The sequence below is a fragment of the Aplidium turbinatum genome, chromosome 7 (genome assembly GCF_918807975.1).
Source record: "Aplidium turbinatum chromosome 7, kaAplTurb1.1, whole genome shotgun sequence".
Classification (NCBI taxonomy): domain Eukaryota; kingdom Metazoa; phylum Chordata; class Ascidiacea; order Aplousobranchia; family Polyclinidae; genus Aplidium; species Aplidium turbinatum.
This window is the reverse complement of record NC_137478.1, coordinates 18,477,801-18,501,885: the sequence shown is the minus strand read 5'-3', so window position 1 is coordinate 18,501,885 and position 24,085 is coordinate 18,477,801. Positions and strand designations below refer to the sequence as shown.

At 37.8% G+C, this 24,085-nt stretch overlaps 1 protein-coding gene across 2 annotated transcripts in view; it reads right to left on the bottom strand.

The window, feature by feature from the left end:
- Window positions 1-5,301: 5,301 nt before the first annotated feature.
- Window positions 5,302-24,085, bottom strand: part of LOC145774286 (uncharacterized) — a 32,958-nt gene continuing 14,174 nt past the window's right edge. For both annotated transcript variants that reach the window (XM_082585487.1, XM_082585488.1), the window contains 6 exons: window positions 21,391-21,445; window positions 19,195-19,343; window positions 17,495-17,624; window positions 15,382-15,471; window positions 7,862-7,978; window positions 5,302-6,800 (listed from right to left, as the gene is read on the bottom strand). In XM_082585487.1, coding sequence (XP_082441613.1) covers window positions 6,718-6,800; window positions 7,862-7,978; window positions 15,382-15,471; window positions 17,495-17,624; window positions 19,195-19,343; window positions 21,391-21,445 — 624 coding nt within the window. In that variant the 3' untranslated portion in view covers window positions 5,302-6,717. The remainder of the gene's footprint in view (window positions 6,801-7,861; window positions 7,979-15,381; window positions 15,472-17,494; window positions 17,625-19,194; window positions 19,344-21,390; window positions 21,446-24,085) is intronic.

Here is a 24,085-nt window from a genome sequence, read left to right as displayed (position 1 = left end):
TGAAAATGTAGGGGAATTGATGAGATGTTCTACTGGTGCAAATTAAGCTAAACTATCACAAGATGTATACAGTGACAATCTGCTTTTATTCCGACGTTTCGTCAATCAGACACGACTGACTTCTTCAGGGGGCTAGACCAGGTAGTGACTACCTGTCTAGCATGGCAAAACACAGGACATATTGCTGAAAACAACTAAACATGCAAAATGAAAATTCAACTTCTGGACAAAAAACTTATCGCGCGCAAAGTTTGAAATAAGTTAGAAAAAAGGGGGGACTTAATTGCGATCAACAAGAAATTTTCATCAAATTTTCATTTTGCATGTTTAGTTGTTTTCAGCAATATGTCCTGTGTTTTGCCATGCTAGACAGGTAGTCACTACCTGGTCTAGCCCCCTGAAGAAGTCAGTCGTGTCTGATTGACGAAACGTCGGAATAAAAGCAGATTGTCACTGTATACATCTTGTGATAGTTTAGCTTAATTTGCACCAGTAGAACATCTCATATCATTTAATGCCTGGTGAACAGCCTCATTCAATTTTCAGCAATGTAGGGGAATGTTATAACGCAGAAAAGGTCGTGAAGCGCAAATTGAGCAAGCTTGCAAAAGTGCTTGATCAAGATATATGAAGTATAGTTTTAATCACAAAACGCTGTTTGACAGAGAGTACAAACCTAATCCATCCTCGAAAACAAATTAGTGTAACCATAGTTAATAAATACTGTATACCGGTATATTTATTAATTATGGTGTAACTGACCTGCTGTATTGCTTCTGAAACAGCGAGGAACGAGATAAACTGTAGGAAACCAGACTTAGCCTACACTTCGAGTTTGCCAAACGTTTCTGATTAGTAAGAATTCCCTGCCGACGCGCCCATCAACATTAAAAAGCAACAAATGAATTAGTGGCAGCTTTATCTTTATTGTAAGTGGAAAAAATTGAAATTGCTACTGTCGCATATGAAATTACTAACGCACTAAAAAAAGCAAAACAATTAGTTTTAGTGAGAAATGACCAAGTCTCGTCTTTAAAAACAATTTTTATATATTTTTTTAAAATGTACAAAAAACAAAAAAATTGCTACCATGGGAAATGAAAATACTATCGTATTCAAAAGAACAACTAATTTTATTACCAAACAATCAAATTTCGCGTCATTCAAACATTGCAACATTCAGGTCTTGCGTCATTCAGACCGCGGCATAAAGTCGTACACCGAGCAAAGGTTGTCATTCAATACACTTCTCGTTCTTGCAAGTTTTAATTACTTTCTTTTACGAACAAGTAGGAATTCTTAGTCATGATCACACCGTCATATCATAGACTGAAAGCCTGCTCATTTAGTCCAGTCGTTGAAGGGTTTTACCTTGACTTAATTGGTGTAAAGCTGAAATTTTGCACATTGGTTCTGTTCATTGTGTACAATGACCAAAAAAAAATTCCCGTGAAAATTTTTTGGTGAAAAAAAGTTATCCGCTATTTTCGAAATTCCGCCATTTTTTTCAAAATGACGGATGTACAAATACTGAAATATTCAATTTTTATGAAATTATTGTTAGTGTTGGTGCTCATTTAAAAGTAAATTTCATACTGCAATTATTTCACATTGGCAAAGTTTTGGTCCACCGTGATTGCCGGAGGAAGTTTACGGATACACGGAAAAGGGTTCAGGGAAAATGCCTGCAAAGGAATTACGATCTGTGACAAGGAATTTCAAGCTTCTGAAGCCTACAGTATACTGTGTCAAAAGGGTGCTGATGGGATTAATGCTGCCAGTACTAATAGAGGGGACAACACTATTGCGACAGCTGGTCGATAAGTACACATAGACTGTCGTAGGCCTAAACGTTACACTAACCCTATCGATATACAGCTTAAGAAGAACAGAGAGGAAAGTGGGTCCTGCGTCACGAGCAAACGAAGTGTTCGAATTCTGGATGGCAATTTCGGCAGTAAGACTCATTGTTTTTTTTGTGGCCATGTGGGACTCGAGTTCTCACGGACAGACCTGGCTTTAGTTTTGTTAAAACAGATGTTTTTGCAAGGACTATATTAGAGTGTTGTGAGAGACGTTCTGTCGATTGGTCATTCGCCACGAAAGGTCGTATTGAATAATACGGTGGCGATTTGCATGCTGCACTGTGTTTATACCATCATTCTTGTAGTGTTAATTTTATATATGGATTTAACGTAACCTTGTAATGCGGCAGAGTATTGAGGCAAAACGTCGAAAATCTGGGCGACCGAAGGATGAGGAACAGGATCAGGCATCTCTAAAGATGTGTTCACATCTTGAACAGAATGATGAAGAACAGTTAACGATATCAGACCTCAGATCTAAAATGAAGAAGTTTTTAGCAAATGATGATTGCCTTCCTTATGGATCAAAATATCTGAAGACTCAATCGATGAATCTATTTATATAACTGAAGGTCAGGGCCTTCATGACATTGTCACTATGAGAGAGAAGACATCCGAATTCCTCCGATCTCATTACCTAAAAGCAAAGCATGAGGATGACGGAGAGTCACAAAAGAGAGAAATAGTTATAACTGCGGCAAGGCTCATCTAAAATGATGTTCCATCTGGTAATGATCACTATCCAAGCACAGACGTACTCAATAATAATAGCAATCGTGTTTTATGTGCGCCCATTGCGATACATAACATATAGTAACACTGCGATCGCAGATGCGATACAACAGACGACAGGAAGCAGTGAAGTGACATATAGTCTTCGAGTCAGCTGCTCCCCTTATTTTGGCTTGCCATTACTTTATTTGTAGGAAAAGACACAAAGCAAAAGGTTGCTAGTATTGGCCAAGCTGTCGTTTTCACCACTCGACCGACCAGATCGTCAGACCACGAGCGGTGATTGCACTATTGCAAATTGGTCTTGTTGTTCAAGGACATCATTTGTACAGGTCGAGATTTCTTGTTGATACTTTACACAATATGGGATATTGTTCTTCTTACGCTGAAGTCCTGAGGTTTGAAAAGAATGCAGCTGATTGTGTAGCGTCAGAATCTATTGTTCTGAAGAACATAGACCTACTCGAAAGTACAATGTTATTTGCAGCTGACAATGTTGATCATAATATTATCACCTTGGATGGGAAGGGGACTTTCCACGGGATGGGAATGATTGCTGCCTTGACACCGGGTCATAAAGCAAACCGTATGATTCCAAGGCACAACATATCACAACTCAACATCACAGAGAAGACTAGGATTGAAATCATGCACCTCCGCTTTGCCAATGAAGCGCAGAAGACATCACTGGCTGGTTATGTACCTTTTTCTCAAGATCAAACCCTCTGAGGAATATTGTGAATGGTGTTGTGGCCGAGGATAACGTTAATGTACATGAATAAAAAAAAAAAGATAGACCTATTCGATCAGTAAAACACTTCGGGGTAGCCTAAAGGCTGCGAAGTGATCAATGCCCCAGGGGATGCTGATGTTCCGATTGTGAAGGCTGCTGTTCTTAGTGCAGTGTCACACTCGACAACGTTGATTGGAGAAGACACAGCTCTGTTGGTCCTGCTTCTTCATTATGCGCAACAAGTAAACAGAGATCTATATTTCCGTTCCGACAAGGAAAATGCTGACAAAGTGTATCATATAAACGAACTGAAAATGGTGATGGGTGAAGAATTATGTTCCCAGTTACTTTTTCTACATGCCTGCACTGGATGTGACACAACATCAAGAATCTGTGGTGTGGGTAAGAAAATCTGTCTTTCACAAGCTGGTAAAGGGTGATGCTATTCTGAAAGACTGATGTGCCAATTACCTCCTTCTTCCATACCAGACAGCAGCATCCATTGTGAACAAAGATTGTCAAGCGATGGCTGTGATTTTTGGGGGCACGCGGACGGATTCGCTCTCGTCATTGCACTACAGAGTACAGAGTAGGCTACTAAGAAAAAAAGTAGTCTCTTCCCAATCATTTGTACCACCTACTGAGTCATCAACAAAATTTCACTGTCTAAGGGTTTACTACCAAATAATGGTCTGGCTAGGACAGGAGAGTGATATGGAAACTTGCGGGTGGGGTTGGAAACTGGAAGGCAGTCAGTTTGTGACAACAGAGTCGGACATGAATGCGGACCCAGTTTCCGTCTTACAGATTATCCACTGCAACTGTACAACTGCCTGTAGCACTGCCAGGTGTAGGCAGAATAATCTACCCTGTACCTCAGCATGTGGACAGTGCAACTTGATACCTGTGACAATACGTACAATCAGTCATTACTGGATGAAGATGATGACCAGGACTTATTAAGCAACTGAATGTAAATAACTTAATAAGTGGTCTGCGATTCTTGTACTGTCAGTCTTTCACTATTAGTTTTGTTTCATATAGGCCTAAGTCTTTCCATTAAACTAATTAGTTAATTTCATTTTGAATTGTTTTAATGAATTCCTTACCACCTTAAACCTAGGGATAGACGCCAGAATTAGAGCTCTAGCATGAATATTAAGTGAATTATTGTCATTATACTGTTTTTGCGGCCATCTTGAAAATGACAACTTTCCGGTGCTCTGATTCTCCTAGATTTTTAATACATTAATCTTGATGGTAAATACTAGAAAATAACCGTTGGAAAACCTTTTGTAGGAATCAAACCATATATTGACCTGACTATAAGTGAACAAATTTATCGTTTTTTGAACTATTATACATTAGCGTAGGCTATTATATAATATTTTGTTAATGTCACTTTGTTTAAAGTCAAAATATAGTTGTTATTGAGTACCTACTTGCTAATTAATTGTGACAAATATTATATCATATTTTAAAGAAGCCGTAGTATGACGATACTTCGGAAAAATATTCGAATTTTGTTTATCCGCCAATTTGAGAAAAAAAATGGCGGATTTCGAAAAAGGCGGATAACATTTTTTCACCAAAAGATTTTCACGGGGATTTTTTTTTGGTCAATGTACATAATCAACAGCAACAATGTGCAAAGTTTCAGCTTTACACCAATTAAGTCAAGGTTCTGCCCTTTTTTTCGCTTCAACGACTGGACTAATTGTTCATGCGACTACGTTAGCAATTACCTTTAAATCAGCTTTTGTAGAATTATATCGGTAGTCTCTCTTTGACAACAGGGATTTCGTGAAACATGTATGGGGTTCCTCGTTTTTTTAGAAGGGTTGAATTGCTTCAGTATATTGATGAGTCATTCTAATTAAAACACCGTGCCCATTCACACCCCAAGTAAGCCAGTTAGTTAAACAAGAGGTTGCTTGCAGTCAATAGCCGAAAAAGAAACATTGATAGAGTTGTTGCATCGTTTGAACTTTTATTTGCATGCGCAGCGATAAAAATGTAACCACTGACGCAAAATAAAATAAGCCCGATCGTGAAGACCTTGAATAACCGGCCTACCGCGCCCGGCATACATGAGGGGACGGGCGACTTTGCGCCCGGGAGCGTTTGGCCCACCAGCTAAGGGCGCGAGGCCAGGGCTGAGGAGATGTGGTGTCTGTGAGGAGAGAATTGGTAGCAGAAATTCCGATTGATGAGGCTGCGCCCCAAAAATTTTGAGAGTTGGGTATGAGCCGCTCTTTTGCAATGGGGGCTCGTCTTGCGGCAGGCTTGAGTCTGCCGGGAGAACGGCTTAAACCCGTTGAGAAGATAGCCCACGGAGAGCGTTCTCTCTTGCGTCTCTCTCTCTCGCTGTTATCCTACAGACACTCACCTGAGTTTTAATTCTTGGGAGCTCCAGGTCGGCTGCTTTTATGAGCGACAGGGAGCTAAAAACTGTGGTCTCCTGCAAACCGGAAGATTGATTTGATTGAAAATGTGGGGCGTACTGCAGGGGCTATGTTTCTAATAAGAACGATATCATTTATTTAAATTTTTTACGCGATAACCTTGCGGTAATGCAGTGAGAAAAAGATTGAAAACCACAGATGTAAAGTGATGTCAACATACGCTTTTGTGATGTAATAACATGATTGTATTAACACTTGTACAAATGGCACATTTTACCACAAATGCTATTAGCTGAACTTATGTCAGATTGCGCAAGCCAACAAAACATTTATGACTACAAAGTTGGTGTTTTTATCGAAAAGTGTAATACAATTAAAATTAGAAACAAAGCAATAAATGCAAAGCCACAGCAGAAAAACTGTACAAAATAAACAAGATACATTAAAGCAGGCCTGCACAACTCAAAATGGTACAAGGATCGCAACAACAAAAATCATGTTTTGCGGGTAGCATACAAACTTTGTTGTAACGTTTCCATAAAGTGACCAATGACTATCCGATAAGAGATATTATCCAGACAGGAAAAAAATTAAATCAAGCGTCCTAAAGGTAACCGCGGAAGGAGCGTACCACACTATCTTGTCGATTTATTATAAAAAAAATAACCCGTAGACTACTTATTCAAAATTGAATCAATAAGCCAAACATTGATTATACAGATTGTAACTGTAAAATATATTTAAATCATTTCGTGAGCTGCAAAAAAGGTTTTGCAACCCGCATGTGGCCCACGGGCCGTATATTGTGCATTGCGCAAGCATGCATTAAAGCAATCAAACGTGGTTCGGAGAAGCTTGTCTGGGTAAATGCATTATAAACAACTGTTTAGATTACAACATTTAATTGGTTTTCATCATTTGAAACGTCAAGTGCGTCTGTGCAGGCAACGGGATAATTGTATGGCCAAGGGAACATCGGAAGTCATTTCTTTAACAATTCTTCTGTGCCAAGCACAGACTGTCGACTTATCTCTCCGCATTTCAAGTTGGCAGGCACTGACACATCTGTGACGAATATATATTTGAATAATAACTCATCGATGCTGTACTTTGAAGTGGTACTACGACAGTTTATCAAACGACTGTTCACCGAACGACAGTTAATCGAAAACCTAACCCCTAACTTAAAACCTAATCCTAAACCCTAACACCTAACCACTAACCCCTAACCATAACCTTAACCCGTAACCCCTAACTCTAACCCCAGCCCCTAAGTATTCCATTGCATATGTGCTTCGTCGTTCGATAAACAGTCGGTTCGATAAACTGTCTTTCGATAAACAGTCGTTCGATTAAGTGTCGTTCGATAAATTGTCTTTCGATAAATTGTCGCGTCACGACTTTGAAGTATGGGTTCCTTTGCTACAGTGAACCGCCAACACCTTAGTTACTGAGTAGCCTACATTATCACAGGGGCTGAGCTCAAGCTGGATGGGAAGAGGCAACAAAAATTTCCAAAACTAACGTAGAGGATAAGGCAGATAAGACTGGAATAAAGAAGGAAAGTGCGATGGACAAAATGAGACGTCGAAAAGGGGTAAATATAATTGCTGCAGTGAAATAATCCGCAACTCATACTCCTGGAGGAAACAAAACAAACTTTGGTGATAATAGTGAATTTAAGCCAAATAGTATGGAAAGCTTTTACCTCGCTTTCTTTATGTATTGTATTTCAAATGATGATAATAAATGACAACCGAAAACGGCGAAGAGAAGCAAGATTACTACACATTTTAATCGGCATAGGTTGTATTGACGTGCAGTTTTAACGAGACGTTTCGACCTAAATTCCACGTCCGCCATTGTGAAAGTATAAAAATGCAAACGACTGGATGCATAGCCAAGTAATGGGAACACTTGTACGACGCTCGACAGGAAGTCCTGTCGGGAACAAGAGGCTGTGATTTGGCAAAACACGTAATGTTATGCTTGTGAGCAGATGCGAAAGTTAGCTTGTGTGCATTCTTTATCTAAAGTTTCAACTACAACCATAAGCCTACATTACAACAAAACCTCGTCCAGCGTGTGTGGCAACTGAGAAAATGCACTGAAGCAGGTTATCTCACCTATTAGTTTTGGATATGCAAGGTTCAAGTCCTTCATGAATTGGATAAATTTCTCCTTGCTCAACGTTAATCTTGGGTTGTGTTGTTTTTCTTCCGCAACGGTAGTTACCGTAAATCCTAAAGTGAAATTTCATTGACTTGATAATAGTGCAGGTATCAAACTATAAAAATAGCTAACAAAACTTCAAAAGTCGCAGGTTCTTTCGACGTAAAATTAAATAATTGCATAACAACCAACAAACCAAAAAAGATGTTATTCCAAAACAGCATGAGTCAAGAGATCCAATCTTTCAAATGAACACGTTGAGTTTTGCGGATAAAGTCACACATCTGGCTCCGGATATGAAAGATAAATGCAAATCGCGTCTTCCTGGATTAACAACTGGTTTCAATGGTAAACTGCATTGTCCTGCCTCCAAACAACAACACGGACAACATTATGGAGCTCATCAGAGACAGACGCTTTATCCTCTCTACCAGCAAAGAAAATTGAGTGACCGAAATTGGCATTCCACAGGATTCAGTACTGGCTGTAGTGTATGCTCTTCTAGATCTGTACAGTGTACACACTTGCCAAGCAGTCTCAGCAAATCATCCCTAAGTGGCAGATCTGGCTAATGTCCATGATGCGACTTCGGGATAATAAAAAACATTTTGAGCCGGTCACGCAAATCACATATTTTTATTTAAAAACTATACAATTTAACGCAGACTTTAGCCGCCTTTTCTGTTCATTTATCTAAAAGTAGGCCTAAGCTGTCGCAAAATGACTTGGGACTTAGCCTACCACAAATTTTACACATTTTGAGGTGTGTTGAGCTGAGCATCCCACTAAAGCAATCTATTTACTTCATTCAATTGTTTATAATTCACAAAAAGTAAACAATGGGTCATTAACAACAGAATAAAGTAGTGGTGAAGTACTTGCTTCACAATTATTGTGAGATTTGAGGTATTTTAAAATAGCGGTCTTAGTCAATCTCAGTGCTGTTCAGAGTAAAATCTTTTGCAGGGATTATTTTTGCAAGTATATTTTGGCATGCAAAAATAATGAGAAAGGCAATATAACATAAGGGAACAACTGCCGCATAACAAACTAGTGCTTGAGAAAAGTCCAATTACGGATCCACAGGATGCACTGCCTGCTAATTCTACATTGAAAGAAAATGTACGAGTCGAAAATGCATTAAGTTATCATGTTGCGTATGGCGATTTCGAATATTAAATTCTTTTCAGCAAACTTTATAACAGGTATAGTAAAATTGTCAATAGTTCAGTTCAAAGGATACACTGTCAGTTAAATTCAGAAAAATATCAACACTAATGTTTTTCAGTTGCTAAGAAACAAATAAATTTAGTCTGCGAAGAGACTCAATTTATTTTGCAGACTATTTTGCAGTCTTTCGCATTTTATTTTGGTGATCTTGAAGTAAAATCACGTTTTTGTGTGATCTTTATCATGAAAAACAATAAAATCAAGATCACTTCAAAATTGAAGTTTACTGTAAACTAGATAGAGGCATTGTTTTTAGAACAGGTACTGCACAAAGTTATTCATGGCAATAACTCACGTTAAGCCACTGTTAATATTATATGAGTCCAAGAAAAGTAGATTTGAAGTTTCAATTTAACTTGGTCAGTGTTGCCATTTAAAATTTTTAAAAGTTTTGTGTTGGTCATAATTACAGCAACCAATATTTTGACCTAAAAACTTGCAATTTTGACTTTATAATTTACAAATTTTGACCTAATTTTGACCTATAGCTTTCTGCGTTTGCAACCCAAATGCGAAATATAAAGCAAAATAAAAATCAAACCGTTAGGTAAGGATATCTTCTTTTTCTAATGAAATAAAAAAAAAATGTGGAAGGCTCAATCACACCACAGCTAACGAACAGGTAATGCCAGTAACTCGAAAAACCGCAAGAGATAAATATGGAGTGTCTTTAAATATCCCGAAACTACTGAGTTGGTTCTGCACTCTGCAGTATTATACTTCAACATCAAGTAATGTTTCACATTATCGCCTTTGAAGTTCCTGTCTTGTCATTCACCTTTAGGTGTTGAGGTAAACTCAGAAGCGTAATCAAGCAGTGTGCTACAAAATTTAGAAGAATTTGATTGTTTAACCTTAGGCATAACTATAGGCTAGCGTTAGTTAAAGACAAATTTGAGAGCATCATGAAAGCTAAAACTCAATACTACATTACTACAGTATATGTACAATGGTTTGAGCATTCACCTAACCAAGAGCAAAGACCACGTTACCTGTCTCCACGCTTAGCCTACTTAATATTCGTCAGTAGTGGGCGAAACAAGATGATTACTTCAGAAATTGCAACAAATGGATTATTACGTCAGAATAGCAACAGAAATTGCAACAAAAAATCAGTATCTGTGTAGCTTTAATAAAATATCAACAAAGAGAAGAAAAACTACGTTAAAAGAAAATTTTGACCTAACCATGAAATTTGACTTTTTTTTTACTAACTTTGAAACCTCTCTTCGGGTCAGCCTGAAATTTAGTTTATGGTCGTTTTATAAACTTTCAACAAGGCAGAAAATTTTGACTTTTGTTTGCCCTAGTTATAATAAATAAGTACATTCTTTATATTGATGTACTGTATGATAAAACAGTATTCAACTGTGTTCATGATTTTTTTGTAAATTCTAAAAAAAATGTTTGCTTTCTTTGACCCAATTTTAAATGTCCAAAAAATTTAGAATGGCAGTGCTAAAAAAACTGGACTCTACAGCCGCTTTGGTCATGTAAAGTGGTTTATTACAGTAAATCCACACAGACCAATAACTGTTTAGGTTTGTTTATTTGGAGCGGTTTATCTGACCGCAGACTTCTGAACGTTTTAATAGTGCAAAGTGGGACGGAAGGGGAAACCACAATGAAAATCGACCCTTGTAGAGTATGTGGGAAAAGAGTGAGGAAAAATTCTGTTGCGTAAGATCTGCAATGCTGTACGGAAGTGAGACATGGTGCTTACGGGTATCGGGAAAACGACGTGGCGATTTTCCGAATTGAAAGAGCGATGATGAGGGCAATGTGTGCTGTGAAGCTGATGGACAAAAAGAAAACCAAAGAACTTATAAACTTGCTTCGGTTGAATGTGAATGTTGATAAGTTGGCGAAGGCAAATGGTGTGAGATGGTATGGGCAATGGGCATGCTTTGAGAAGGGATGAAGATGATGTTTTGAGAAGAGCGCTGGAGTTGCAAGTGGAGCATCGTAGAAAAAAAGGAAGACCAAAGAAAACGTGAAAAAGGCAAATTCAGAAGGAAAGCAGCAAGGCGGGTTTGACAAGAGAGGACGCGTTAGACAGATCGATGTGGAGGCAGGGTGTGAAGGCGATTGTGGCACTTGGAGGTGAATCCGACCACCCTCGGTATCGGGGACATCACCGGATTAAAACTGGCCTACTACTACAACAGTATCAAAGTTGCCAGATGGGTAAATGACACAATAAACATTTATACATACTGTATAATCAAGTGAAAGTTGAAAATACTTATTGACACGAATAAGAGCTTCCCATATGAACCAGACAAAAATTTGGTGAAAAATAATGCAGTTCCAAGTTTTTTTGTTTTTTTTAAATAAAATAAAAAGCATAAAACTAATTTATTGTAAACGTTGTGACTTTTTCAGTACTGTAATTACACTCGCCCTTGAGTGTGACGTTGCGATTCTAGGCAAACTATTGATAGGCCGAATCGCAACAGTCACTAACTATAACTATTGCAGTTCTTAGGCCAGCGATCGAGTAGTTAAAAGCAACAGTAACAATACAAAACTACCTTTAATCAGGTTGCTCATAATAAATTTTTGATGCAACTTCATTGATGAAAAAGTTTTTTTAAGTACACAAAAAGTGATTTTGATCTTTAAGATCACGATCTTGATCTTCAAGATTATTCTTGGTGACCTTGATCTTCAAGATCACCAAAACTGGTGATCTTGCCCAATGCCCATCTCTGCCTATTATAACGATGTGCTGAAGAGAATTTAATATTCGAAACCGCGATACACAACATGATAACTTGATGCAATTTGGACTCGTGGTACATTTCCGTGAATTTAGAATTACCAGGCAGTGCATCCTATCATGGCTCCGTAATTGGGCTTCTCTCTAGCAACAGCTTGCTGGGCGTGCAGTTGTGCTCTTACGTTATATTGCCTACCTCATTATTTTCGCAATTTATTTAATAGTGACTGTATCATTTTGATCCGTTATAGGGCAATTTTGAGTCACTTTTGTGCGAGGATGGCTTGACTCCCCAGAATCCCTTCATTTTGTGAATTATAAAGAAATAGGTAAAATAATTAGGTTGCCATGGTGTGATGCTCAACACAACTATACTGCGTAAAATTTATAGTAGGTCCGAAGTCAGTTTGCGCAGCTTAATTTCAGATGCGGCTAAAACAACAAAACGAAAACGGTAATGGTAGTTATCCAATCACGTAGCTGACATCTACGAAAAGAGACAAATTTTAGGATTAATAGAAAACCACTGTCCTTTGCTCCGAGTCAAAGTATATTGAGGTAACACCACACAGGTCGTTTACGCCAGTCTTCGAAATTAGCGCCGGCAATTACCGAGGTGATTGGCGACGCAGATGCATGAACGACGCATTAGCGTCGGCAATAAAAATGCCGAGGCCACACGAGCGGTTGTAAAGTTAGGGTTGGGGTTAGACATTCCTCCAATTCGTTATGCCGCAGCCATAGATTTGATCCTTAGTCAACACCCTGGTGGAGCTCTGCGAAAGAGGCGTGTGAATGGGTATCAAAGCACGAAAGCAGAAAAACGTAGACGCTTCATTGCGAACGGCGAAGACAGTGTAGATTTACAGCTAAGCGATGAGTCTCTTGATGTTTCTGATTCCAGTGATGACGCGACAACCTCATCCTCCGATACAGCATCTGATGATTTCGATTCTGACAGCAAATTTCGATTCTATCATTTTTTCGATTCTATCAAATAGACTTCGTGTTTGCTCGAAGTATCCCAATGGTGCCGATATTATGTTAGTGTATGCGTAAATCGAGGCAATCTTCTCGTAGGGAGCTATTAATTTGATACCGGTACCTGGTTGAGCAATTAACGCTATTTTATGATAATTCAACGTCGTTAGATGTCGAATTACTGCAAAACAAACATAAATTTCTTAAATCGATTTGTGCTGACTCGAACGTTGAACCAACCCAAAATTAACTTTCTTTTCTCCCCCGTGAGTTATTTAACGTAAATTGCTGTAACACCGTGCGTAATCGCACTGCTCGCTTTATCGCTACTTTTGGTATTATTACATCACAACAAATCAAACAGTGCGGTCGTGATAGACTACTCTAGTATATTTTTCGCTTCCCGTTTTACATGTTTTGGTACAATTTTTTTGTAATAAACGTTCACAGCAATTGCCGAGGCAATTTCAACTTTTGCCGTCTGGCCGCGGCAACGTTTTTGCCGAAGTAAAAATATGCTAATTTCGAAGGCTGTTACGCGGCCTTCAGTTGGTGTAACTGCGGGAAAAAATGTCATTTCACGCTGCATGATTGTCGAACCAATTGAGAGTATAAACTAAGTCACTACACGCATGGGCGTCTTTTCTGAACAACCATTCGCCAATGAGGGGTGGCACATGTTTCTTCTTTTTCGTAAAAATGTGACGCTAAAAATAAATCACAGACCACAACAACGAATATATCATCCTCGTCCATCAAATGGAGCTAAAAATCTTCATGTCTATAATGACAAATATAAGCTGCTGTCTAGTAGTTTCTCAGTGTATTTCTCAGTAGTAGTTTTCTCAAACATCGACAACCTGGGGACTGGGAAGCTTCATAAACCATTCATTTCGTAATACAACGAACATAAATCAAATCTCAAACAAGGCTTTGAGCGAAAGTGGGCGACCGACTAGCTCAGGGATTCCCAAACTGGGGTACATGTACCCCCAGGGGTATATTTCGACTTTTCAAGGGGTACATTAGATTAAGTATAAGAATATTCTTTCCATAACTTCTAATCTGCCTTAAAATATTTTTTATCACCCGATGATGTTAATAATTTGAATTAATAATTAAGTTACAATATAATTTGATTTTTGGTTTACAATGTGCAAGTCGTACAAAAAGATTGCGGAACCTGCTATTCATGCATTGTTGTTGTTTCTATCAACAAGGGATTGTAGTGTTTGTTTAACCTTGGATTACATTGTTATGAATAACTTTGTGTGCTTTGATTGGTACAAAATATCATGTATGCAGTCTTCTAATGCAGCTCTACTGTTAATTTGTTGCAATATCTAAACTTTCTAAAGCCAAAAATATGACAAAATTTTGGGGGTACACGAGCAAATCTATAAATTGACCAACGGGTAACGATGAACAGAAAGTTTGGGAACCCCTGGACTAGCTGAAACTAAAAGTACCTAACCGATACTAGTTTGAATTGCTTAAATCATGCTCAATCCTACAATGCAGCAAATATTGCATGGCAAGAGCAGTAAAAAGGAACATGTCAAAAGCAACTTGAAACGCAATAAAAGATACTGAATTCAAATATTTGTTAATAATGAAAGCTTCAAGCAAACACAAATTCGATCAATGATCATGTAAACAGAAACCTTGCTTTTTCGCATCCAAACAATTATCGTTGCGCAATAGCAAAACTCGAAATAGGATATAGGCTATGTCAGAGCTTCCCAAACTGTTTTGCTCGCGACCCCCCTTTTAATCTCAAAAAAAAAATTTGCGACCCTTTGTACTGTACTTGAAATGATAAGCCGTGTGAAATATACATTTGTGATATTTAAAGGCTTAACTCGAACAAAACTAAAAGAAAAACAAGCTACCGGTACCCGAAACTTGCTACTGTACACGTAGCCGATTGGAAACAAAACAAAACCGAAATTACATTTATTCAGCGTGATGGGTGTATTGCAAATGGGTTTTGGATCCAATCTAATTTGGCATTGTCTAATTCTAGAAAAAAAAATTGGCTTCTTCTAAAACTGTTTCAACAGATTTGACAAATGGTCGATAACCATACGCTTAATAACATTTGGTTCCACATCGTTGTTAGTCACAAACTCTTCAGTAGATGAAAATATTTCAAATCAATTATTCTCAACTTCTTCTTTCCAGATGTTTAATTTTTCAACGAACGCTTCAATTTTTGACTTCAATGTAAAAACATTGGTGGTTTTTCCTTAGGTGGATAAATTAAGTGAGTTCAGTTTTTCAAGCAAATCTCACAAATAGCATAATTTCATAAGCCAGATATCATTGCGGAAATGATGGACCGAGAAATGAACAGAACTACAGTATATTGAATATCAGCCACTTAATAAAGACTGCTGTGGCCTGCAATTGACTTCACGACGTGTTGGTTTATATTATTCATTAACGAAAATTTTTCGGATAATAAAATCGGCAACAACAAGAAAATTGCCAAAAACAATTGCAAATCGTATGAAAGTAACATAAATTTCAGAAGCCCACCTTGGTAGTCATGACCAGGATATAGTAGATAGTCATCGTCCAAGTCGAATATCTGTTTGTGAATGGAGTCATAGAGTACGTCAGGGCTTCCTGTAATGTTAAAGTTTACAAAATGTGGGTGTTTTTAAACTTAAATAAGTAGTCAATCCTACTATACATTGCAGCAACTGAACTGGTTATTAAACGACCATGCCGCAGTAATTGCTTTAACAGTTTAGAAAGGACCACCAAAGTTTTTACGAGTGATGTGAGATGCTTTTAGCGCTCACTTTTTCCCCAACATATTTTGTAGCAAAAAATGCCTAAACTAAAAACAATCGTGTTTTGCAACCAGAAGTGTACGGTAAGAACAGAAACAAAATCTTTGGACAAGTTGCTTTTTTTTCACCAACCATTTTTATCTTAAACTAGCATGAAAGCACATCATAATCGCCCAGTTATGTTATTCTGAGAGTGAATACTAACACAACTCCTAATGTTGTTGTTTCTTGCTTGAAAGATAACCAATGAAAGGATTGGAAATAGTATAAAAAACACATTGAAAAATATTTATCAGAACAAGTACTAAAAACGTTCACTTGTTCTGACACACAATATATATCATATCGCGCTTCTTTTTTGCTGCATTGCGCAATGCGTTACATAACATTTAACCATAGTTCTTCCGCTGAAAAAGATTGGGAGAATGAATGCAAGAATTTCCGAGTCTATTTATAGCACTGAGCGCATGGTGTGGATTAGCTCAGTATACAAGAGACTCATTTACAAAACATCGTCTTCATCTCCATTAAATTGCTTTATTGCACAGCGTAATGCTGCAAAAATTATGCTTGAAAAAACAGACCTAGTGTGTACAAAGACAATACGAATACAAATAAGAACATACAATGTGGCCTGAGCAAAATTAGTAGGCGAAGGAAACTTGACCGTCTTCAACAAGATAGGGCTTACAGAACCATTGTTATATTGTTTGATAAAATTTTCCGCTTGCGTTGCAAACTGTGAAATGCAAATATTTAGTTTTAGCTATTTTTGTATCACCACAAAAGGTGAGCAGGACGGGAGCCGTAGCAACACACTGCACTACACTCTCAATCAATGTCGACTTTACTTATATGTTTTAAACCAGGGGTGTCCATTGTCCAAAATCCGGTCCGCGTGTCAACTACGGTCTGCGATGCGTTTTATACGGCCCGCGCCTGATGATGCACAATGTACTATTTCAACCCAGCAATCAAACATAACTAATAACAATTCAACTTATAGCTTTTTCAAACTAACGATGGCAACTACAGGCCGATAGCAGGGTTTTTCTAAAGTTCTCGCAAACTTTAGAAAAACCCGGCTAGAAAAAGTTATAATCAGTATTGCTAGTTTGTCAGTGTTGCAATTTGTGAGGAGCAATGTTAAGAGGTACTATGCGACAAAACATGCTGGTACATTTGAAAAGCTATTAAAGGCTGACCGTGCAGACTGCAGAAGAAGTGAAGCAATTGAAGACAGTGTTGGTACGCTACAGCTTTGCTTTGAACGAGCCCACGAGCCAAATGAAAGCACCACAAAAACAAGCTATGATGTGGCTTGAATGCCAAACACAGACATACTTAAATCATTTTCAGAAGGAGAGTTTGTAAAACAGAGAAGAAGTATCGATATAAAGCATAATATAATTAACCGGTACAAGGGTACATCTATGATTGTCCGAAATATGATTATCAGGTGTTGTTGGCTCTCAAATATTTTAGCATTTTCAAATCTAGCCAGCTGGTAAAAAAGTTTGGACTCCCCTGGCCTAGATCGAGACTAACAGAATTTTCACCAACGTTAACGGGTTTAGAAAACAATACAAACCTTTTGTTTTAGTCTATTTAGGAAACGAAATTTGACAAAAAAGATAAAACAAACGACCATAATTCTAGATCTAAAACGTCAAAATTACGCAACGCCTCGTTTGTCTCTCCTTTCATGGCAATCTTATACCTGCCACCGAGCGTTCATGTTAAAATAATCAGATACACACTTCTCAAGGCCGTGTGTTTCAAATAAACAAAGATCATCACAAGAACGATTTACATATTTCACGAAAACTACAGTAAGGCGTGATTTTTCTCACCTTCTTGAAAGTCGGTTCTTCCGCATGCTCGAATCAAGAGGGCGTCTCCTGTGAAGGCCATGCGGTGCGCGGGAAGTACATACGTCATGCAACCGTTCGTGTGGCCAGGTGTGGCTCGACATTTGATGAGCTAAAAGATAATGTTAAGCACTTTAAGAAACTACGCTAATATAAATAAATAAGAAAAATGCCTTAAACAAGGGGAGGGGGCTACCTGACTAGCAAGAAGCAACTCCAAGCTAAAGCTGTTCAATGCTATCATAAGGGACGGTCAATTGTGGCTAGCTGGCTTTTTTTCTAAAAACAAAGAGTACCGTACGCACTATGTTGTAATAAACAGGGTTGTGGAGTCGGAGAGTAGGAAGGATTTTAGAATGTCCGGAGTTGGTGTCGTTAGAAAAACGCAGACTCCGGCTTGCTACAAAACGATGAATAAAATTTTGGTTTGTGATCTTTTTTCAAAATATTTTTTCTTGTTCTTTGTATTGCGCTCTAAAACTTTACAGGAAAATAGAAGTGCTTGTTCTTGCCAGTTTTTGGAAAAGTCACCATTTAAATTCTGATTGCAACTTAGTTAAATGAAATTAATGTTTTTTAAAATAAAAAGACAAAAAAATTAAAAAAATCTGGCAATACTAAAGCCGGAGTCGTCCAGCTATAAATCGAGAAGTCGGAGTCGTATAATTTTCGCCCGACACCACGGTAATAAACATCAGTACCAACAAAAGTGGTTTTAGGAAAATGAAATTTAAGGCGGGACTTTAGGCGTTCAGCGTAACCATAATGAATGGGCGATTTCATAATTAGGAAAGTTGCATGTAATTCTTTGGTAAGTCTTCAGTCTTCAGTCACTGCGTCTAAGTCTAATTTCAATTAAGAGTAAATCACGCCTACATGCCCTACAACTAATCAATGCTTCGTTAATTACCAACATTGCGTCAATCAATTTGAATGTAGGCAAGTACCAGTAGTGGACATCCGCTACTTTCAAAGCGCGCTGTCGCAACAGTAAGCCAAAGGAGCGGCGCTACCAGTTGATGAAAAATAACGCGTTAGTGCTATTTGGAAAAAAAGTCTCCACTTCTACCTCCACTTCTAGGTGCTACTTTTGTCTTGAACTGACACTGGAAAGCTCTATTCAAGTACCTAGTGAAATCAAAATGACCTAGAAAACGAATGATATCACCTTTCAGTACCACATTCGTTTACACACTGCCATATTAACGCATTATGAAATACAAGTTTTAGGTACCGTACAATGATACTCTTATGTTCTAGCGTTTTATCAAAAATCTCTTTGAAAAACATTTTTCAGTTTAAATTGGAAAGTAGGCTAAAGTTTGACTATAGCAAATCTAGCGCCTCTCCGCAATCGCAACATTGCGAAAAATAGGATCACAACCGCACAAAGACAGCAAATCAACTGTTTTTAACGGCTGCAGACGTTAAATCAATTTAAAAAGCGGCTGATTTGCTGTCTGGGGAGCTGCTACTTCAACAAAAATGTAGCGCGGCTACCAAAAAGATAGCGCGCTAGTAACGGCGTTTTAACAGTAGCATGCTACTTGCCATCTCTGGCACATACCTACAATGAACGACCAAAGCGAGGTGAGCCGCTGTAAGAGAAAACAGACAATTGAGCGAGTTATCATTTCATCATGGAATGATAAGTCAAAACTATAACAATTTTTTGTAGTTACTTTTTCTCCAAGCTTAATTTCATCCCCGTGTTCAACAAAAATATCAGCTTTTGCTCCAGACACCTTCGAAATTATGGATTTGAAATTTGGCAAACTTCGCTTCAGGTTCCCAGTCCCGGTCACGTGATCAGCATGCACGTGTGTATTTACTGAAAAAAATCAATAGCAAAAAAAAAAACAATACAAAGTAATCTTAGCTGGTTTAACATGTTTTATAACACAGAGACATAACATAATTTAAAAAAATCAACTCAAACTGTTTCGACACGTACGTGTGTCCTCATCAGGAGTTACTCAAATCTGCAATATACATAAAATGAAAATAATAAGGTAGATCTGACTATGCACTATAGCTGTAACGACACTCCGGACTGAAAAGCAAAAACTGAATAAATGATACAAGAATGATTACGAGCAAATTATAAGGCAAAAAACAAATCACATAAGGTGTGCACTATAGGCATGTGACAAACAATTAGAACACACACAAAAGGCACAATGAGCCACAGGAGAATAACTGCCTGTTGAGAGATTATTTCATTTATTACATTGATTCTTAAGGCTTCGAGCTACCCAGTTATCAAACATACTACGGTACAGTATTCAAAAAAGAAATATCCTCATCAATTGCAGCAATTTCTAATGGGTATTTTTTTCATCTTGCTTTGTAATGGGGTAAGGGGGTATAATAATGATGGGGTATGGGGTAGTATTTCTTTTACACAATATTTGCTGCAAAGCGATACAGTTTTTCTGTTTTGTTTCATTTTCTTGTCTCAGCTTTTTCTAAAAAGGCCATGCAGCAGAGAATCAGTTGTGAATGAGTTGGAAGTTTAATTCCATGTATCTGAATGTGTTCAATGCTAGGTGTTTCAAGGAGGATAATCAAACGAATAGCAGTGCTTCTTGTTGCCATACTTTTTATACAGGTCTTTAGATAAACTTGTAATATTTAATATTATATAATATTATCTGAAACTAATGAAACAAGTTAAAATTAGCTGAAACTAGAGATATATGGAGTGTAAAATATTAAATAATTTATCGTTAACTCAAAATATCATTCAAATAGGAGAAATTGAGGTAAAAAATAGAAACAGGGGTATTTTAGACATTTTTCTGATTTAATTACATTCTTTTTTATTAATATCATTATTTTTATATCACAATGGCACCTAATTGAAACTGAGTAATCATTAAAACTGGATGTTTTACGCATCTTTTCTTCAAAACGTTATTAAAAATGATCATATTGCCCTGCTAGAGGTAAACCTCGTCCGATTTGCCTGAAAATTTTTCTGGAGATTTTTACACAAAATTATCATCGCACATACTGGGTCGTCAGCAACACCCTAGTGGGGAACCCATGGTGACGCCATCTGTCTGTTGCAACAAACTATTGTTATACAAGAACATGCCTTCTGTGGTTAAATGTAATAATTTTATGAAGTACTTTTTCGCAATGGGCGGTCGATTAGATTGGTTTTCACCAAAAATATGGTCAGCAATTATAGTAAAAGTCTTTTTCAGAGGCACATTAGTAAACAGTTTACTCAACCGGCAGTTATTCGCCTGCGGCTCATCATTCCTTTCGTTTGTGTTCTAATTGTTTGTCACATGCCTGTAGCCTACTTTACATCTCATCTGATCTGTTTCCAGCCGTATAATTTACTCGTAATCATTCTTGTATCACATGTTCATTGTGTGCTTTTTAGTCCGGAGTGTCATAACAGTTATTGTGCATAGTCAGATCTACCTTATACTTTTCATTTAATGTATATTGCAGATTTAAGTAACTCCTGATAAGGACACACGTACGTGTCGAAAAAGTTTGAGTTAACTTTATTTTTTAATTATGTGATATCTCTGTGTTATAAAGGATGTTTAACCCGCGAAGGTTACTTTGTTTTGTTTGTCTATGGTTCAACAAAGCAACCTCTCTACCACAGCTTTATAAAACACAAACTTAACAATAATGAAAGCATAAGACCAAATTGACAGCAAAGCTAGTTGTCGGGCTGCCACACTAATGTTTAGCCGTGGTTTAGCCCTTTCACAGCAACCGACGGGCAGATAAAAGTTTGTTAGGTTGACACAAAAATCGATTGTTTTACCAGCAGCCCTTACTCAACAAAAAAATTTTAAATATGATATATATATGTTATATGAAGAGTTATAAGCGTGTAAAATACTTACAACCGTAAAGCAAGTTAAGTTTCATTTCTTTTGTTACTTTAATGTCTCTCTCAACCTGAATAAAATATATATAAACAAATTTAAAAAATGTCTTGTGGTACTACTGTATAATTATGCAAAGCCACCCCGATAGCTCAGTCGGTAAAGCGCCCGACTTTATAAACAAAGAAACTGCAAGATCAAGCACCGCATGTTCGACTCTCGAGGTGTGCGCTTGAGGAATACACATAAGGACTCCTCGTACACATCAGACTGCCTTCCATTGATCAGGAACCTAACAAATGGAATAATTAATTTACAAACAAAAAATTTCAACAATGAGCGGAAACTTTGCTTTGTCAATCTTGGTGATGGGGCTTGCGTCAGTGATTCAAAGCCTTTACATTCTACAAGTATGTAAAACTGCCAGAGTTAAGCTTACAGAGAAGCTTTTTCAGTCCGAGGGTAAAGATTCCAAAATTCAATCAAGTAGGGCAATTCATTTTGGGAGGTAGTTAAAGATAACCACGTTAATACTTTAAGCTTCCGATTCACTCATTTATTTAAAAAATTGTAGACATCAAAAGCAATGCCTGAGTCAATCAGCTGTTAGCAAAATCGCAAACGTGACTTTGTAACATGTACCATGTTTTTAAGCAACAAATTTATATTTTAACATTTAACCGAAACTTATCAGAAATGCAAAATGCATTTCAACGCTGCAAATTCAAAACCTAAGTTCTCACGAAGCTTAGGTCACGCTTCCTGTTTAACCAATGTCACTCACATGGAATTTAGCTCAACACATCTGTATTTCTGAAGCGACACAACTATGTAACCGGTTGTGCCTTCACAACTCTCGCGATAGGCTATTACTGATAAAAAAGTATTACCGGCAGGCCTCGAAATTCACGGCGGACACGGCGGACATGTCCGCCGTCACAGCATGTGATGTCCGCGGGAAGTACCCTCTAGATCGGTCATATTTGTCCGCCGAGAAATATCGCAGAAACTAGCGATACAAATCGTCATTGCATAGCACGAACAACTGTTGCAAGAATATAATTTGCGCTGGGAATGCGAAATTATCGCATTCCAAGCGCGCATCTAGAAAAAGTTAATACTGTATCTTTTAGCTTCCATTCAAGCAGAAAAACTTTCGAATTTTACGTTGCTTTAACGATTGATGACATTGAATCAGCGTAACAAAGGTGAATTTTTTGCTAAGAATCGATGGGAGTACCGGTACTTCTACACTAATCACGCGCAACTTAGTTCAAGTCTTACGTCACAATGTCTGGCTTTGATCTCCGAGTAATATTGATAAGGCAAGGTTGGTTACAAAGTTAGATTATAAGAGTAGGCTACTACAGCAAGATGCAGCAAAACTTAAGTTTTGGTATTACAGTAAGAAAGAAAAGGCCCAGGGAAAATTCTGAAAGTAAGAATGAGGGCGATGAACCTACTACTAGGAAATTTAGTGGTGATAGACGCATATATTAAATGAACAACGAATGTAAGGATTAGCTTTGTCCAAGATCACAACATATCGTTTACCCCAAGCCATCAATTTCCGATCATCAAGGCCATCAACAATATGAGTGACAACGAAAAAAATCAAAAGAGGTTGTTTGAAATCGCATATTTCATCGCTAAAGAAGAGCTCGCATTTACGTTTTTCCCTCAACTAGCCGGTCTGGAGAAAAGACACGGAATAGATCTCGGTATCACGTATCTTAACGACAAGCACTGATCTCGTGGAGATTGGCGCACGTCTTTGAAGATCGATGCTATTGAAGCTCTCATCATAAGCATATGTTTGGATGGCCTTGATTGCGCTGATTATAACTCCGAGCCTGCCGTGGTCTCGTGAAATACTGATACTATTTTGAAAAGGCGACCGCATCATGGAGAGGGGAAAAATAATTGTGCTTTTTCTAATGTTTTGTTTATTCTTTTCGTCACTTTCGCTCACATAACATGTAAAAATAAACCTAAAGAAAAAAGCCTATAGTGAAACTTTGCACATCAGAAAATAGTAGCGTTACGCGTTAGAGTTTTCCGACTCGTGCCCAGAGCATTGTGACGCAAGAAGCCACACGACCTCGTTCGGCGGAAGTTAATCAGTTATGCGGCGTATTATTTTTTTATTATTTATTTGCATCAGACACAAAAAGTCCATAGAATTCAAATTTTTAACAATCATCATCATCATATTTAGTAGCTACACGGCGTCAAGCGCACGTTGTTGGTCTGATGAAAGCCTTTCAGAGTAACTTTGCTGAAATTTTAAAAAGCCTAAACCGTAGCTATGATTCTCAAATGGCGAAGATTTATCAAGATAAAGGGATTAAGTATGACGATCGACGTTAAAACTGGTGTGTCCGCCGTGAGACTTAATTTGTCCGCCGAGATAGCTGCTCAGACCGGACACGTTTGTCCGCCGTCAACAAAAACGAATTTCGAGGCCTGTACCGGTATATTATGAAATAAGCGGGGAATTGAAAAATGCAGACACTCAGAAATAGACTTGCAAAGCGAACGGACTGAAAGCCAGAGCAGAAGGTTAAATTCACAACTGGAGGATGTCGCTCATCTGACACCGGTCGCAAGAAACTAAATCGGTCAGACCTATTTTTTTAATTTCCCGAACTTGTAACTTTGATTAATAATAAAATATGTTTAATATTCCATTTTACTTGTGTTAATTTTTGTA